Genomic DNA, 16,589 nt, shown 5'->3' on the forward strand with positions numbered 1-16,589 from the left:
TGTGTCTGATGCGCGTTATAGGAAGTAACTGAGCCTCGACAATCGGATGCCTTTCTGTGGTTTGCAAACAGACCCCTATCACATGTAGGCTCGTTTGAAGCGGATTTTTTCACAGAACCAGAAAATGCATCTTCTAGTTAAATAGATTGCCATGGATAGATAATATTTCGAAAAAACTGAATTTTCGTGCATTTGGAGCTTTAGTGCCCCAGGAAAGGTGTTGATTACAGGGCTCATACCGGTCAGGGAAGTCAGGGAAGTCAGGGAATGTCAGGGAGAAAAAAAAGGTGTCTGGAAGTCAGGGAAAAGTCAGGGAAATTTCATTTGGGTCAGGGAAAACTATTCAGTGTCGGCAAATGCTGGCGAATTTCACCAGATATGGCAAAAAGTGCATATTTATTACCCAAAAAATTTCTCGCTCGCTCCGCTCGCGAGCATATACGCCATCTTGGCCTATTCTTTTACCCATATCCTGATTTTCAGTATTCTTTATCGTCTTTAGTAGTAACGAATTTATTTTTGCGTCCTGTTTCTTTCTGTATTTCTACGACACTGACCTCCTATACTGCTCAGAAAAGTCAGGGAAAATCGGGATATTTTGGTCTGGAAGTCAGGGAAAAGTCAGGGAAAATAGAATTTGGGATCTGGTATGAACCCTGTGATTAGCACCTTTGTTTTACCAGTGCAATTCAATACTAGTGTTGTGTGGGGGCTATATTCGAGGGATGTACTCAGATTAGCCAGTTAGGAGCTACGTAGTTTATTGTATGATGCTACGATGGCACAGGTACACTGTCACACTGAACTGTACACTTACAGGGTAGTATGGTGGCGGGGCCGCCGCGGATACAGGTCGCGGTGGCCCGCCTCGGGAAGCGAGCAGTCGTCCCTAGGGGTGGATGCTGGCTTGTGGCTGTGGTGTCCCTCGCTAGACTAGCTCGGCACTTGGACAAGTGCCTGGCCGAGCTATGAAAGCTCGGTTCCGGTGGGGCGACAGGCGCGAACCTGTCGCGGCCCAATCAAGGAGGGCCAGCGGTGACCTCAAAGTAGCTAGGAATGACGGTACCCATTTGGGACGCCACCACATAACACTAGACAATATACGAGTAATAATGCTATGAGATTCAGGGAAACGGTAGTAAATTTGCCACATTTCCTGAGGTCTATCAATACACACGTTGTAATTATAGTAATGGAAAGAGTCAGACGTGTATTGTCACAGTGTTTTATTATTAATAATAAAACACATAACAATTGTTACCATGCTGGGATTTCTACTCGTTCACAGCTGCTTCGAGAGTGACGGATTCTAACGCTCCCCTACAGAGCAAGAAAAATGGACGTGATTCCAAGGGGAACGAAGCACATGAAATTCTCACATTTCGGTAGGTTTTGATTAAACACAGAGAATTTTAAAGAATACTATGAGGCTAAATCTAAAATCTTATAGTACACTGTTGTTGCCAGCAATGACTAGGAACAATAAGTACACAACAGTGACCCTGAAACTTATTCATTGCATTTGCATTTTTAAGTGTGACATACGCTAGTTTTTTGTAAAGTACTTTGCGTTACTTATTTTTCTGTGAAATGCGCTTAATTAATGAACACCAAAGTCGCTCTTATTGATTATATTGAGGAGGGATCGTTTAGCGACGAGGTGCTTCAGATTCGAGATACGGATGTTCACGTGCCAACCCTCTTATTGCACAACTAAAGAGCCCTGCGGAAATATCCTGTCGCGTTGCCATGCGGATGCGTAAGCTTACATGTACCAGGTACCACATCTTAAATACCTACTGCTGACTCACAGGGACCGACTGGCCATGCTGATGTGTTCATTGGGGCCAACGACATTTCTGACGCTGCGCTCCAACCTGGCGTGGGTCTTGGTGGTGAACAGCATCGTGCTGTGGTCAGGTTGGGTCACGATCCGGGATCGCCTGAGGCAGCTCGAGGAACTGTCAGCGGATCGGCTCGACCATGTGGCCGATAGATTCGTTGCCATAATCTCCATACTGGCAACTTTTAACTACGTCATCGCGCCCTTGTTGTGGTTTGAGATGCGGCGCTCTGCGTTTACCTTTCTCCAGTTTGCTACCCCCCTCATGGTACGCTTCGGCTCCTTTTTATTGCGCGAGGTCCCCGCAGTCCGGTCAAACCTAAATTGGCCCGTTTTGGCAGCGCGACTTCGGCTACCTGGTTCCTCGCTGTGGATCACGGCCGACGATCCTAGCTTGGCTCCTGCTTGTCATGGCCGTGTTCACGACGCCGTCGCTGGTCGTGGTATGGCTGTTCGTGGTGGGCAAGGGGCGCGGATCCAACTGGCGCCACCTCCCAGCCGGCGTCTACAATATCGTGCTGTGTTTCAGCCTCACGCTAGGACTCGTTTCCTACTTCAAGCGGATTTCAGATTTCGCCAATCAGATGGCCCTGCAGCTTCTCCGGGTAAAAGTAACACCTGACACACCCGGGTTGGTGGGCTGCTGTGTACTGTAACCTGTAATTGATTGACAAGTTCCTGTGTGTTAGGAAATCAAAACAGGAAAAATGCGTGCCCAGCGTCTTAGCGAGTTTCGGGCATCCTGGATCGATCTTCGTAGATTAACACAAAACGTATGTTTGATGCCCGTTACGACTTGCATTTACATATGTATTCTGGTAAACATGAGCACATTTTTTGCCTTCCAAGTGAGTAAATGATAATCATTAAGCTTTCTTGAAAAACTGAGCCGGAAATTATTGGGGGAAATATCTTATGCAGACAGCGGTCGCCGTCCGTCTCAGCTCTGAACCAGATCTCATTTTTTCGATTGTAATAATGATGGTACTCTGGAATGGAAGCGCACTGATCCTATGCATGGCTGCTCAGGAAGTTTCCGACGTGGTAATTAGTTATTTTTAGGTTGTATGAGTAGGTTAAGGATATATTCCAATATTTATAATCTTCCACTATCATAATTGTTACTAGCTATTACACTAAATGCACGGTAAAAACGGGCCCTGGGATTCCCATGAGTTTTCTTCATTTTCCAGGGGAGTCGGAAGAGTCCAGTGGTTGCCCTGGAAATGTGCCATTTTCCCAGGGGATATCCTGGGTTTTCCAGTAGATCCCCTTGGAGTAACTCCTTGTTTCCTTGGCGGGCACCCATTGGGGTTCCAACTCTCCAGGGAATCCCAGGACTCGTTTTTACCGTGTATATGTAATGTTAGTTACAATGATGTATCTGAACCTCGATCTGAACACAGTTATGCACACAGAAGTCCGGCGCTGCTTCAGAAAATTGTCGGTAGAGTGAAGAAACGGCTAGAAACGTCGCATCAACATTCGTCGATGAGTTTAACGTTATCTCATCGAAAAACTTATTGTTTCAACGTATTTTTTGGTTGAACTTATTGTTTGACCTACGATGTCAAAACTACTGCGGTTTGACATATCATTTAGCTGCACTGTTGAACAGAGTTGTAAAAAAAAACAATTTTTTAAACGATACGGCTGTGAATAAACAACAAATGTTGTTTTCATTTAACCCCTTGCGATACTTGTGTTATTCGGCTTATATTGGCCCAACAGGAACTACTTGGTATTACATACTTTGTTGTAAATGTACAAAAAGTGTACAATGTACAAGAATAGAGTTTTTAGTTTTGTTAGCAACACATTTCGTTCAAAAACAACACACTCGTAATATTACAACTGTTTCTCCCAGGAGCAGAACAAAAGTAACTGTTTTTGGTCAGAAACTTTTTTTTCAAGATTTTTATCAATGTTGTCTTTTTACAACATGTGTTGTTAATAAACAACATGTGCTGCTAACAAACTTAACTAGACTTTCGTTGTTATTTTACAACAGGTTTTTTAACAGTGTGGGTTGTTAATTGAATATGCAGCGACCCGTCGTAAACAAGTAATTATTTGTTCTAGAACTCAAACTCTCCTACTTGTTGCCGCCATATGTTGCGGCATTTTACTGTTGATATCTCTTGACAAAACATGTCTTGTTTAGGATACAAGTTTTATACCTAAAACAAATATATATGGCGGATTTAGAGTTCCCACCCAAGAAGGAAGGCAAAGACAGCATGACATCAAAATGACCTGTAAGGTCAAAATTGGGGACCATTTTCACGTCTTCTTGATGTCAAAATGGTCCCCTACGTTGACTTTAGAAGCCATTTTGACATCATTTTGATGTCATGCTGACTTTCCCCTCCTCCTTGGGCAAGCCGCGAGTGCGATCATCACGCCAGGCGCGATTTTCACGCGCCCGACGTGAAGGAAATCGTTTCTTCGTTTGTTGCCTCAAGTTTAGAGAACGTGAAAATCACCCTTCCGTTTTCGGAATTCTAAATACACGCATATTAAGGTTTTGTTGCAAAACAACACTGAAAATGCTAAAGTCAAATATTTTACTCTCACAGGGGAGCGAGATAAGTGACACAAAAAATCTCACTCTCCTGAGAGCGAGATATCTGACTCAATTTGAGTCAGAATTTGTGATCCTTACTCAATGAGTGTGAGGTTTTACAGTGCAATTGGGCGAGGTCAGGGAAATCTTACTCCTTCAGAGTGAGAGTACGGTGCATACGACTCAAATAGGGTGAGCATTATTAGTCGCTCTTATTGAGTAAGTGTGAAAACAGAGTTCATGAAACGCAAGGGTGATTCTCACAGGCGCGGTATAAGGAGGGGGCGACAGGGGGGGCGATGCAATGTGGGTTGCCTACAGGGGTTTTGAAGCGGGCGATCGCCCCCCTCCCCCTTATACCGCGCCTGGATTCTCACGCCAGGCGCCATTTCCACGCTCCGTTAGCTTCACGCAGCCAATAAGGAACCGACTTTCATCACGCTGACAGCGTGAAAGTCCCACATTGCGTGAGAATCGCGCTCGCTCTTAGGGAACTCCGTATCCACCTTTAGGCAAAATTGTCTCACTCATTTCGGGCACGACACCCCACTCACAGGTTTTCAGTGAAGGTGCTCTGTTTGAAAAATTAATTAGCAAAGTTGTTTAAAAATAGCGCGCTGTATTAATCATGTGAATTATTGCAGGTCAAAATGAAATTCGATAAAATTTTAAGAGTTGATTTCTATTTAATCTATCCAATAATGGATTCTGTAACACAGCGAGAGGTAATGAAGTAATAAAATCGAAAACTTATTCTAAATTAGTTAGTCTTTAGTCACTGTGGTTGCTCTAGTGGAACCAATTTGAGGAAAGGCGCATGAAAATCTAATGATAATTAAACGCTCCACAAGTGTTGCATTTCATGCGCATTAATAAATTGATGCTTAACCGGGTTAGTTAGACGTTTGGTTGTGGGCTGAGACGCAACAATTGGTTTATATTACAGGTAAAGTTTTTCGCATATCTCACCTCACGAAGTGACGTTCGGGTATCCGTGGGAGGTTTCTTTTTTCTTCGCAAGGAAACTATTACTTCGGTAGGTAATGTTCTATTTACATGAAAAAAATATTTATAGTGTGTAACTACTCTGCTATACTCTTCTCATCTATGGAAGTGTCTAAAGTGCTCAACCATAACACTTGATTGGAATAGGAATTCTGACTTTCCCTGTAAGAAATCGGTCAGAAATTATGCGCGGCTTTCGATCTGTGGATCGAAAATTACACACAAAATCCGAAGGGACTTTATTTGTCCCTTGAAAGTCTCATTTTCTTGCACATCTCAACCAGATGCAATATTGTATTGTACAAATAACAAATTTGCCTCTATTATGGAAAAAAACGAAAATTTGTCCATTGCGAGGATGCAAAGTTGTCGATCGCAAGTTTAACAATTGCATCTGAGAAAGATGTGCACAAAAATGTGACTTTCTATGGACAGCAAGGGTTCCTTTACGATTTACTGTGTACATCAAAATTTGCATCGAATCATCACCCATGTGGTGGCGATCTAACAGCTCGGCCCTCACTACCAAAATTTAGATGTCTATTCCTTTGAAGTAGAGGTGGACTCACCCAACTGGTTCGCCATTATTGTAGAATCAGAATTTGCACTCATATGGTATCAACTCAAATACCATCAACTCAAATAAATAAAAGAAAAAATATGGTTAATTGGGCGTGATATCACCGATTGTTCATCGGCGAGAGCTAACTAAGAGTAATTCGAATGTGAGTCGGCATTAGCTCTATTCAATTAAGATCCACGCTTAGCGCACGCTCGGCGCAGCGCACGCTCCTGCAAGCGTGCGAGGGCAAGAGGGAAGGCGTGGGGCAGGGTGAAGAGTCACCGTCGCCTCCCCGCACATCGCCCCTCGCCTGCTGCCCGCGCGCTCCGCCAAGCGTGCGCCACGCTTTCGGGAGCGTGCGTCAAGCGTTGGCTTAACTGAATATAGCTATTGTCGCCATTACGCCAAATTTGCCGAGACGGGTGAAAAGTTATCGTTCAGAAGGTGCGTGCGTTTTCCCCAGGTTCATCGGTAAATTACGGGTGCCTGCGAGACGCTGGTTGGGTAGGCCACCCCGCAGTACACATATGCACTCATGCAGGCAAGATATTGCCTACCCATCAGGCGCTAGGAGGCCTTGCAAATGGGATTATTGGCTTTGACAAGTTATTCGAAACGCAAATGTCGGATCTAGATAATCTGTAAGTGTTCCGAAATCACATTTTCGACGTCGATTCTCCCCATTATCAAAGTATTTGTAAAATAAATGCAGGCCCTTCGAAGGACGGTCAACGTTCTTGAACAGTTCAGACATTGGCAAGGGGACTAAAATCTTAAAACTGCGAGTCGAATCCCAAAATTATTTGACCAATATTTAGACTGCCGGTTTCGTCCACCGATTAACGTCGAATCCACGTCGGATCGGTGGCCGATTTCTCACCGGGTTTCACGTAAAGAAAAGTATTTACATATGATCCATGGTTTGAATTTCTGTTTCAGATAATTTCTGCTACTGTTTCAAACGTTATAGTTCTTATCCAATTTCAAAGAAGTAACAAGTTCTACTGAAAGCAGTTGTGCTAGAAAATAGTGTCATGTTTCATATTAAAAGGTTTATGTGAAGGAAAAATTTGGCAGGTTATCTTTAAAAAGAAATGTACCCTCTGAACAGATTTCGATCACACAAGTTCATTTCCCTTTTATAGTTCATTGAGGTTCACTTCATATTATACCCGACATAAATGCATGCTCATCCGAAAACACTCTAGGCACGCTTATGAAAAAAATCGACAACACAAAGTGATCAGCTCTCACCACAATCATCAAAAGACTGACCATCATCCACTTGGATTGGAGGGAGAGAGAGGGGGAGAGGAGGGGGCAGACGCGAGGGAGTATAGGAGGGGGGATACGCTAGTAGCGGGAGAGACGAAAGAGCCAGCGTCTGTCAGTGTGGAGCGACCGGTCCCAGCACACACCCCGCCAAGTGAGTCCCAAATCACTCTCTGACGTAGCTGAACTTATATCCTAATGCACATTCTAATGCACTTGCAAGTGTGATCACCTGCTATGTTGTGCACTTAGTGCAAATGCTTGAAAAGTTAACTCATATTGAACGTGAAATTTTGCACTCTCGGTCCGACATACTTGCAGTAAGTGCTCAACTAAGCAGCGGAGCACCTAGAAGTATTCGGCATGGTGTTAAACTCAAAGGAAGGGCCAAACACAATTCTTGGGGTGGAATGACTGTGGGTTCTGAGGGCATTACAAGATCACACCTGGAGAGGGACTTATTAAATGTAAATGCCCCGAAGGAACTAAATTTAAGCGCCTTTTGACACTTTTGTGCCTTTCTAAAGGCACTACAATTTGGTGCTATCTTTGTTTTTCCAGTGTACAAGTAATAAAACCTAACCATGAAGAAAACAAGACGTGCTAAATAAAATAATTATGCTATACTCTATATGGCGGGCAACTACCGCCATTTCCGTCTAGATCGGTCTAGAAATATAATGTTTTGATAGGTATTGGCGCCGACACGCGTTCTTCTGTCGATGTCCCTTTTTTAACCTGTATGGAGTCGACTTCAGCGACTAGTGTCAATTACTCTGTACCTCGTTTGTTGAGTCAATAAACCGTCAAAGGACCAACTGGGGGCATTAATGGCCAAATAAGTTTAAGGGTTGTTCCCTGACGAATCGAAATCAACCCCCGGGGCGCACGGCGTAGCGTGCCCTGCCCCCAACCCACTTTCACTTGAATTCGCTTAGCCCCGGGGTCTCCCAACGAGCAAGGCGAGTTCGATCGGTACAGCCGTAACGCCTTATCGAGACTTAGCATTCTGGTTTATATAATCAAAAATTCAAATGTGCCAAATTAAAAAGTTTATTTACAACGTGGTGGTGGTGGAGGTGGTAACACTAGCTGCACAATTATACGTAACTCCTTACTGAGACTTTGTGTTTATTTACAACGTAGTGGTAGAGGTGGCAACCACAGAAGCGCCAATGCGCATTAATGCGCATTCAATGCAGTAACGCGCATTCAATGCAGTAACGCGCATTAAAATGCTTAAAAAAGGCTACGCATTCCTTGCGCATTTAATGCGCGTAATGCGAGCTAAATGTGCATTCAATGCGCTAATGCGCATTAAATGCGCCAGGAATGTGTAACCTTTTTTGCGCCAGGAATGTGTAACCTTTTTTGCGCATTTTAATGCGCATTGGTAAAGCGGCGCTACGGGGGAAAACGAGCTGCACAATTATAGCACAAAATGTCATTGTTTTCTGCCCTGCGCGCAGCATGCTCCTCGTCGCGCTGGCCACGCTGGCCGCCCTCGCGCCGTGCGGGGCGTCCCCGCTGAACGTCTTGTTCGTCAGCACCGTGTCCTCGCCCAGCCACTACATCTGGGTAAGCTCGCTGGCCGGCGAACTGCTGCGGCGGGGTCACCACGTCACCGAGTTGGTCATCAAACCGCCGGCGACCCCACATCCCAACAGGACAAGCTTCGTCATCGACGGGAAGATATACGCCGAGACAACGGTGAGTACACAACGCACCACCCGCCACGAATAGGTCATTGACAGTTATCAAAAGTGTCAATATGAAGTAGTCGTGGCTTTCCCAAATGATCCCTGGGGTCAACGGTGGGGCAAGCCTCCAGACTGACAGATTTACGCAGATTTACATCAGGCTCAATGAAACGGCTTCCTATGCTTCTAGCCCGTGGACCTCGAGACCATCTACGACCACAGTCTGTTTGAGGAAATCCATTTCTTGTACGACTTCTGCAGAGATTCCGCAAACATTGTGTTTGAATCGAAGGCATTCGCCGATCTCCTCAAACTTTTAAAGCAGAAGAAGCCAGACTTCGACGTCTTCGTCCTCGACTTCCCGTTGCAGGAGCCGTTCATCGGGGTGAGCTTACTCGTCATCCTGTGTTTTGTCTCGAGAGTGTTGAAGTCGAATGGTTATGAGCAACTATGGGTCAGTCTGCAAGTAGTTTTCAAGATGCCGGTACTTTATTGCAGCTCAACTACATCATTGGCAGGAAGCCAATGGTCGCCATGACCGCCTTCAACCTGCCCGTGGACGTGCTGACGCTCATGGGCAGCCCCTACTTCCCCTCTCTGCTCCCCTACTCCGGGGTGGGCGCGCACGGTGGCGACCCCCTCACCTTCTCCGAGCGCCTGCACAGCGTCTACCGCTGGATCGGCTACACCACGTACATCAACTGGGTGTACAGGCCCGACGTGGACAAGATGATCGCCGAGGTAAAGACAATCGCGCGGATCAGGCATTTGCCAGTAATTGATGCGGGCCCATGTCTGTCCGCCCCGGCACAGAGGACACTCAATAGTGAATTCCGTGTAAAAAGACAAAACAGAAAAATTCTTGAGAAAACGGAACGTCGGTACAGGATCGGTACACCTCTCACGGTGATGGCGACTCGCCTTCATACGCTTGACTACGGTACGGTACACCCAGATGGCTGTTTTACAATTTTATGTTTTGCAATTTTAGCTCTGCAAACCAAATTTTATCCGATGTGAGGAAATAATTTGGTCAAGCTGACTTAGTTTTATAGTCGCACGACGTGCGCGACTTTAATTAATTTGAAGTGGGGTAGCTAAATTTTTATTCGGTTTCAGAAACAAAAATGTTGTTAATTACTACTCATATAGTCGTATCGACTCGATGGTACTCTCTGTGTGTGTACGGTCTAAGTAGGGGAGTTGGACGTTGTTAATCTAATCAGATTACTGGTGAAAACTACTCGAGCTCGATATACTTCAACCGCCATGCGTCATGCATCCTCCTCCTCTGTAGGTCTTCCCCGGCGCCCCGCCGCTGGCCGAGCTGGAGAAGGACGTGGCCATCTCGCTGGTCAACACCAACCCCGCGCTGCACGGCGCCATGCCGCTGGTGCCCAGCATCGTGGAGGTGGGCGGCATGCAGGCCCGGCCCCCCAAGCCCCTGCCCGCCGACATCCTGGAGTGGATCAACGAGAAGGCGGCGCCGCACGGCTTCGTGTTCATGTCTTTCGGGACGAACGTCAGGTAAGATTACTCTTATCAATTATCTACAAAGGAAAATAAGAGTGTGCCGACCGAATTCTGGCGTTTGTTGAGGATTCACCCGGAAATGTCAATGTCCTTTGGTTATCTGTCGAGCAGGGCGGCCAGCCTCAGCAAAGGCAGCCGAGACGCCATCCTGAGGGCGTTCGCCCGCATCAAGCAGCGCGTGCTGTGGAAGTACGAGGACGACGACATCTTGGACAAGCTGCCGCCCAACGTGCGTGTCGCCAAGTGGCTGCCGCAGAATGACATTCTAGGTATAGGTCCCTCGTCTTTGCGTGTCCTTTCCCGCAAACCACTCATCGAGTACCAAACAAACAGTTCACGAGACGGCATATTTTGAGCACAACACACACGCTTTGCTACACAGCTCACCCCAACATTCGCTGTTTCGTCTCCCACAACGGCGGGCTGAGCACCCAGGAGGCCAGCTACCACGGCGTGCCCATCCTCGGCATGCCCTTCTTCTCCGATCAGCTGGGCTACGCCAAGAAGGGGGAGAGGATCGGCATCAGCCGGACGGTGATCTACCGCACCGCCACCGAGGAGGCCTTCTACGAGGCGCTCACTGACGTCATCAACAACCCGAAGTACGTGTCCGCCCTAACACCCAACAACACACCTGACATATCCTTTGCCTATGGGTGCAAATTTCGCTTAAAAACCTCACTAACTTGTTATAACTTCGCTATTACATTTTAAACTTTTCCCGCCCACGCAGGTACCGCGCCAACATGAAGGTGGTGCAGAACGCGGTGCGCGACCAGAAGGAGACGCCGGTGGAGCGCGCGGCCTGGTACGTGGAGATGGTGGCGCGCACGGGCGGCGCCCCGCACCTGCGCTCGCCCGCGCTGCGCCTGCGCTGGTACGAGGTCTGGATGCTGGACATCCTGGCGGCCGCCGCGCTGGCCGTGGGCCTCGCGCTCTGGCTCGTCCGCCGCCTCCTCGGGGCCCTCTGCTCGTCGGGCGGGGCACGGCGCCGCACCAAGGCCAAGGCTCACTGACGCGTTGTGACCAACCCGAGACTCTGGCTACAACGGAACATTTTTGGCGGCACCACCGTCACCGCTGGAGCTTTGTATGTTTGGAAAGGCGTTACTCTAGTCCCACCCACAACAACTACTGCCGCGTGCAGTGACGCTGCCGACCACGTGGCAGCAGCACACTTTTCAAAATCAGCTGACGGCGCTGACACGCGCCACGCACGCGCGACCTGCCGCTGCAGCTGACACAAGGTCAAATAACAACTTGGAGCCGCTGCTGGCCCGGCCCGACCACACGGAGTCTGCGAGTCATCGTCGACCAAGGACACCCAACGACTGTACGGACACGAAGAGGGCGTCGTTTGACAAGGGGAGATGGTAGCGGGACGCGACGGGACTGGTGTGCCCACGTGTCACTAATCATGTGATGGTAGTGACCCGGTGCGGCATTGAATGAAAACAGATGATACCAAAAATAATAATTAGTTGAAATGAGTATGCGAGGTTGAGGTCGTTGAAACGGTCATCTCTTACATCAGCGGACTGGGGATAGTCCCTTGCTTGCACTAGTTTCAAGTACATTTGTACCTTAGAGTGACCCAAGATTATTTTTGTCTTAGGTAAGAACATTTTCTCAATCGAAAGGTAATACATATCATTTTGTGTCAAGAGTAAAATTGATCTTAGGTCAAAATGTACTTGAAATAAAACATTTTTCTGGGTGTGGTGACGGTGCAGATTATGGGGCAGTCCACTATGGACTATGTGACCACGGAAAAAACAGTTTCGTGAATTTTAACACCCGGTCTTGGATGCCAATACCGGGTCTTGAAAATCAAGAAACTTTCATTTACCGTGATACAAAGAATCCCCCTACTTGAAAAAATTACCGCATGCAGGTGTGCGATGCCTTGCCTTTACGGTCTGCGCCATCTCTACTTAACTGGAATCTGCTTGTAAATTTCGAAATAACTTTCAAGTCAAATGAACTACTTCCGTAATCGGACACTTGGATCGAGTAATGACTGTAAAGGGCTTATACGAAACTGGATTACGAGTCTTGAGAGTTATCACGAAAATGAGTTGTCTCGTCTCGCGGGTGTCTGGTTATCTAATCTCAGTACGCTCTCTTGTGAAGCTTGAAGGCCACTCGATTGGCGACCTTAGAGACCAGGTGCGCGATAGGCTGCCTACGCCGCCGGCGCCGTAGACGGGAGCCTCGCGTGACTGTAATCTCACTGTATATAAACCGAATTCTAAACGTTTTTGTTGTTGTTGTGATTATGATTTGTTAATAATTAAAGTTGAACCCATATTTATGTCTTGCTCTGATGATGGATTTAGTCTCGTTGAAGCCTGTGAAGCTGAAGCCGCCCCCTCAAAACAAATGCAGGGGTGGCTTCAGCTTAACTGGCTTCAACGAGACTCAATCGTTCATAATGATAGCAGCGCACGCAAAAAAGACGCATGTTTTCGCGTGCGATAAGCGATCGTTGTCTGACATCACTACATGGCATGCACTTTCCCGAACTTCCCCATAGTTATTCTTGCAATTTGCAACATAGGCATATGAGCGTCAATGCTCATCATTGGCTTGAAACTGGCGCCTTTACCTGGTGAGCAGTGAGCGCATCACTCCGTCTGAATGCACAACAAGTAAAGGAGCGACCTTTTTTGCTCCCAGGAGAGCGATATCAGTGAAGCCAATTTGACGACTCTTGGGAGAGCGATATTAATTACATCGCTCGTTTGCAATAACTTTTGGCGACATTTTTGGTTGCGAATAAGACTAATTTTGAGTCATTTTCGCAAACGTCGCTCGTTTAGGGTCGTTTCTGCGACAGTTTCTGTTACGAAGAAGACTCATGTTGAGTCATTTCGCAAAAATCGCTCTAACAGAGCGATGACGCCTGTACGTCGCTCTATTCGGGAAAGAAAGGTCACTCTTCGTTTTACAGTGTGTTCACGCTCGCTGACACATATTTCACGATTAGGGACCATCATTCGCCGTGACGGAACCTACCATATTCAGCAGATGCAAGCTCTCATAGCGCCTGGTGGGTAGGCAACATCTCACCTGCAGTGCACGCGTGTACTGCGGGATTGCCTACCCTGAGTCCCGCAGGCGCCCAGCTACTGACTGCGAATGAATCTGAGGAAAACGGGCGTATCCGTCCCGTGGGTTGGCACAAGGGTCAAAGCGACAAAGAAAACGTGTCGCGGCCATGTACAGAACCTTTACTAAGACCGCGATCACGATGGAGAGCAAGGTGGTGGAAAGAGCGGCAGAGGCGTCTGAGCTGCAGAGGAAGGGCAGCTGCTCCTTTGGCGGTGGGCTGTGGCCGAGCTCAGCCTCGGACTCCTGCGGCAGCTCTGGCGCCGCGGGGGTTGGCTGCTGCCGCTGCGGTTCAGTTAAGTTGTTTTAAGTTTCACGCGCGCGGAGCGCGCATTTATTATCTTTGAGCAAATATGGTACAGCTGGTGTTGGTCACCGGGGGTGACCACGGTACATCGTCCACCAAAGCCTATCTGGTAGGCGGCCTTAACAATTACCACGGGTAGGATTAAATTACTGCATTGGAGCAGCAGTGCTGCAGCGGGTGATTCCATGTGCCTGCGGGGGGAAAAGAGAGCGTTTAGGATGCCCCAAAAACCGCTGCGGTGGAGGCGTCGGACACGCACCCCCGCACTCGCTGGCGGAAAAGTAGGCGGCCAGGAGGTCGTTGAGGACGTCGACGGGCGGCGCCTGCGCGCAGAAGTTGAAGGGCACGCCGGCGGGGTGGTCATCCGGGGGCGGCACGTCGGAAGTGGCAGTGCTCACGCGGCCCGAGGTGCGGCGCGCTCTTGGCGCCAGCCGGCAGCGAGGCCAGGTCAACGACTTGCTGCAACTGCTCGACCGAGTGCTGCACACAGCATTACAGTATAGGAGAAAAATGAAACACAACGTGAATATTTTTATGCACAAGTAGGCATTTAAATGCAAATGAAGATAAGTAAACTATCTATAAATATTTGCTCAAGTAATACATCCCGTGAGTTCCCCACTGAAATGTTATATAGACTGAATAATATCTTAAATTTGTATCATCTGCTTTCACGATCCGTTCCTGGACGGAACTTTTTTTCCGTGAGTGCGAATATGCAACCCAACCGGACGCGCGCATGCGGTACAATATAACTACGAAAGTGTGCTGTGTGAGTCAGCCACAGCCACCTGGTATGTTAGTGGTTTAAAAAAACAGAATCAATTCAATACTAGACAATATACGAAAATTTCATGCACAATTTGGAAACATACATCCATACTTTGGGAGGGAATGTATAAAGTTAGCATCAACCAACAAGAGTAATAATGCTATAAAATTCAGGAAAACGGTAGTAAATTTGCCATATTACCTGTGAACTATCAATACACACATTGTAATTATTGTAATGGAAAAAGTCACACGTGTATTGTCACAGTGTATTATTATTGTTACCATGTTGGGATTTCTACTCGTTTACAGCTACTTCGAGAGCGACGGACTCTAACGCTCCCCCACAGAGCAAGAAAAATGGGCGTGATTCCAAGGGGAACGAAGTACATGAAACTCTTGCATTTCGGTAATTTTTTATTAAAAGCAGGGAATTTTGAAGAATACTACGAGGCTGAATCTAAAATCCTATAGTAGGGTCCATTCCCTATATTCTGGCAGAGCGGCGAGCAAAGGCTTGCGAGACAATAACGCCATTCAGTCACTGTTTAACTCATCAGCTGGGTGTGTTCGGGTGCGTTATAAGAGTTGACCGGCCGATGGAGAGTGTCCACCCGTCCTCCCGACCTGCGTGGGGCTCCTCTTTTCAAGACAATGCGCACGCCCAGGCTCGGCTCTGAGAGGTGGCCACTTTAACTTTCGGGTATCGTCCCTTCGACCACGTTGTTTATAAGCCTAACAAAGACGACCGGAAAGCAAAGCCTAGCCGCTCTGCCAGAATTGAGGGAATCGACCCTACACTGTTGTGTGGCTAGCATAATGCCAAGGAACAATACGTCTGTAACAGTGACACTGAAACTTATTCATTGCACATTTGCATTTATAAGTGTGATATACGCTAGTTTTTTGTAGAGTACTTTGCATTTCTTATTTTTCTGGGAAATGCGCTTTCATGGCTGTACTTATCTTTCTGGGAAATGCGCTTTTATTATTTTACACTCGAGTTGCTCTCATAGATTATTGAGGAGGTATCGTGAGCGACGAGGTACTTCAGATTCGAGATACGGATGTTCATGTGCCAACTCACTTATTGCACAACTTGCACAACTAAAGAGCCTTCCGGAAATAACATGTACCACGCCGTAAATAACTGCTGCTGCTACCGCACAGGGACCGCCTGACCCTGCTGTTGTGCTCATTGGGGCCAACGACATTTCTGGCGCTGCGCTCCAACCTGGCGTGGGTCTTGGTGTGAACAGCGTCGTGATGTGGTCAGGTTGGGTTACGATCCGGGACCGCCTGAGGCAGCTCGAGGAGCTTTCAGCGGATCGGCTCGACCATGTGGCCGATAGATTCGTTGCCATCGGCTCGACCATGTGGCCGATAGATTCGTTGCCATAATCTCCATACTGGCCATACCTGATAACTACGGGAAGTTTCTGACGTGGTAATATAGTTATTTTTAGGTTCTATAAGTAAGTAGGCCTACGTTAAGGATATATTCCAATATTTATAGTCTTCCACTACCTGAATTGTAACTAGCTATTAACTGAAGGCACGGTAAAAACGGGCCCTGGGGATTCCCCCTGAGCGACATAAATTCCTAAAATTTTGATGCAAAAAATGCGTCTTTGAGAGGGGGTATAAGTAAAACTCTATGAATCTTTGCAGTAAGTTCAAAACTGAATACACTATTGGACAAAGAATTGAAAACTGATTCAAAACCATCTATGGCAAATAGTTGGATTTCGAATTCCTACCCTTCGATAAAAGATATCCAAAAAAAATTAGGGGAATATCGTAACTATAATAGTATATACATGAATGCACGCTCATCGGTAAACACTCTAGGCACGCTCATGAGAAAAATCGATCGAACATATTGATCAGCTCTTACCACAATCGTCAAAAAACTGACC

The 16,589-nt window shown here is 47.1% G+C and overlaps 1 protein-coding gene across 20 annotated transcripts in view; it reads left to right on the top strand.

The window, feature by feature from the left end:
* Positions 1 to 7,301: 7,301 nt before the first annotated feature.
* LOC113205036 (UDP-glycosyltransferase UGT5-like) overlaps positions 7,302 to 16,589 on the top strand; it is a 24,692-nt gene continuing 15,404 nt past the window's right edge. For 5 of the 20 annotated variants that reach the window (XM_052264964.1, XM_052264965.1, XM_052264968.1 and 2 more), the window contains exon 1: positions 7,326 to 7,402. Coding sequence is in view for 14 of the 20 variants with exons in the window: in XM_026420417.2 (XP_026276202.2) it covers positions 8,719 to 8,958; positions 9,139 to 9,333; positions 9,447 to 9,689; positions 10,246 to 10,475; positions 10,593 to 10,750; positions 10,864 to 11,083; positions 11,215 to 11,497 (1,569 nt within the window). In the remaining 6 variants the exon portion in view is untranslated. Of the gene's footprint in view, positions 7,403 to 8,717; positions 8,959 to 9,138; positions 9,334 to 9,446; positions 9,690 to 10,245; positions 10,476 to 10,592; positions 10,751 to 10,863; positions 11,084 to 11,214; positions 12,796 to 16,589 lie in introns of those variants that run through there. The other 15 variants (XM_052264978.1, XM_052264981.1, XM_052264967.1 and 12 more) reach the window with 10 other exon arrangements.

Source organism: Frankliniella occidentalis, unplaced genomic scaffold (genome assembly GCF_000697945.3).
Source record: "Frankliniella occidentalis isolate FOCC.00 unplaced genomic scaffold, Focc_3.1 Scaffold23, whole genome shotgun sequence".
Lineage (NCBI taxonomy): Eukaryota > Metazoa > Arthropoda > Insecta > Thysanoptera > Thripidae > Frankliniella > Frankliniella occidentalis.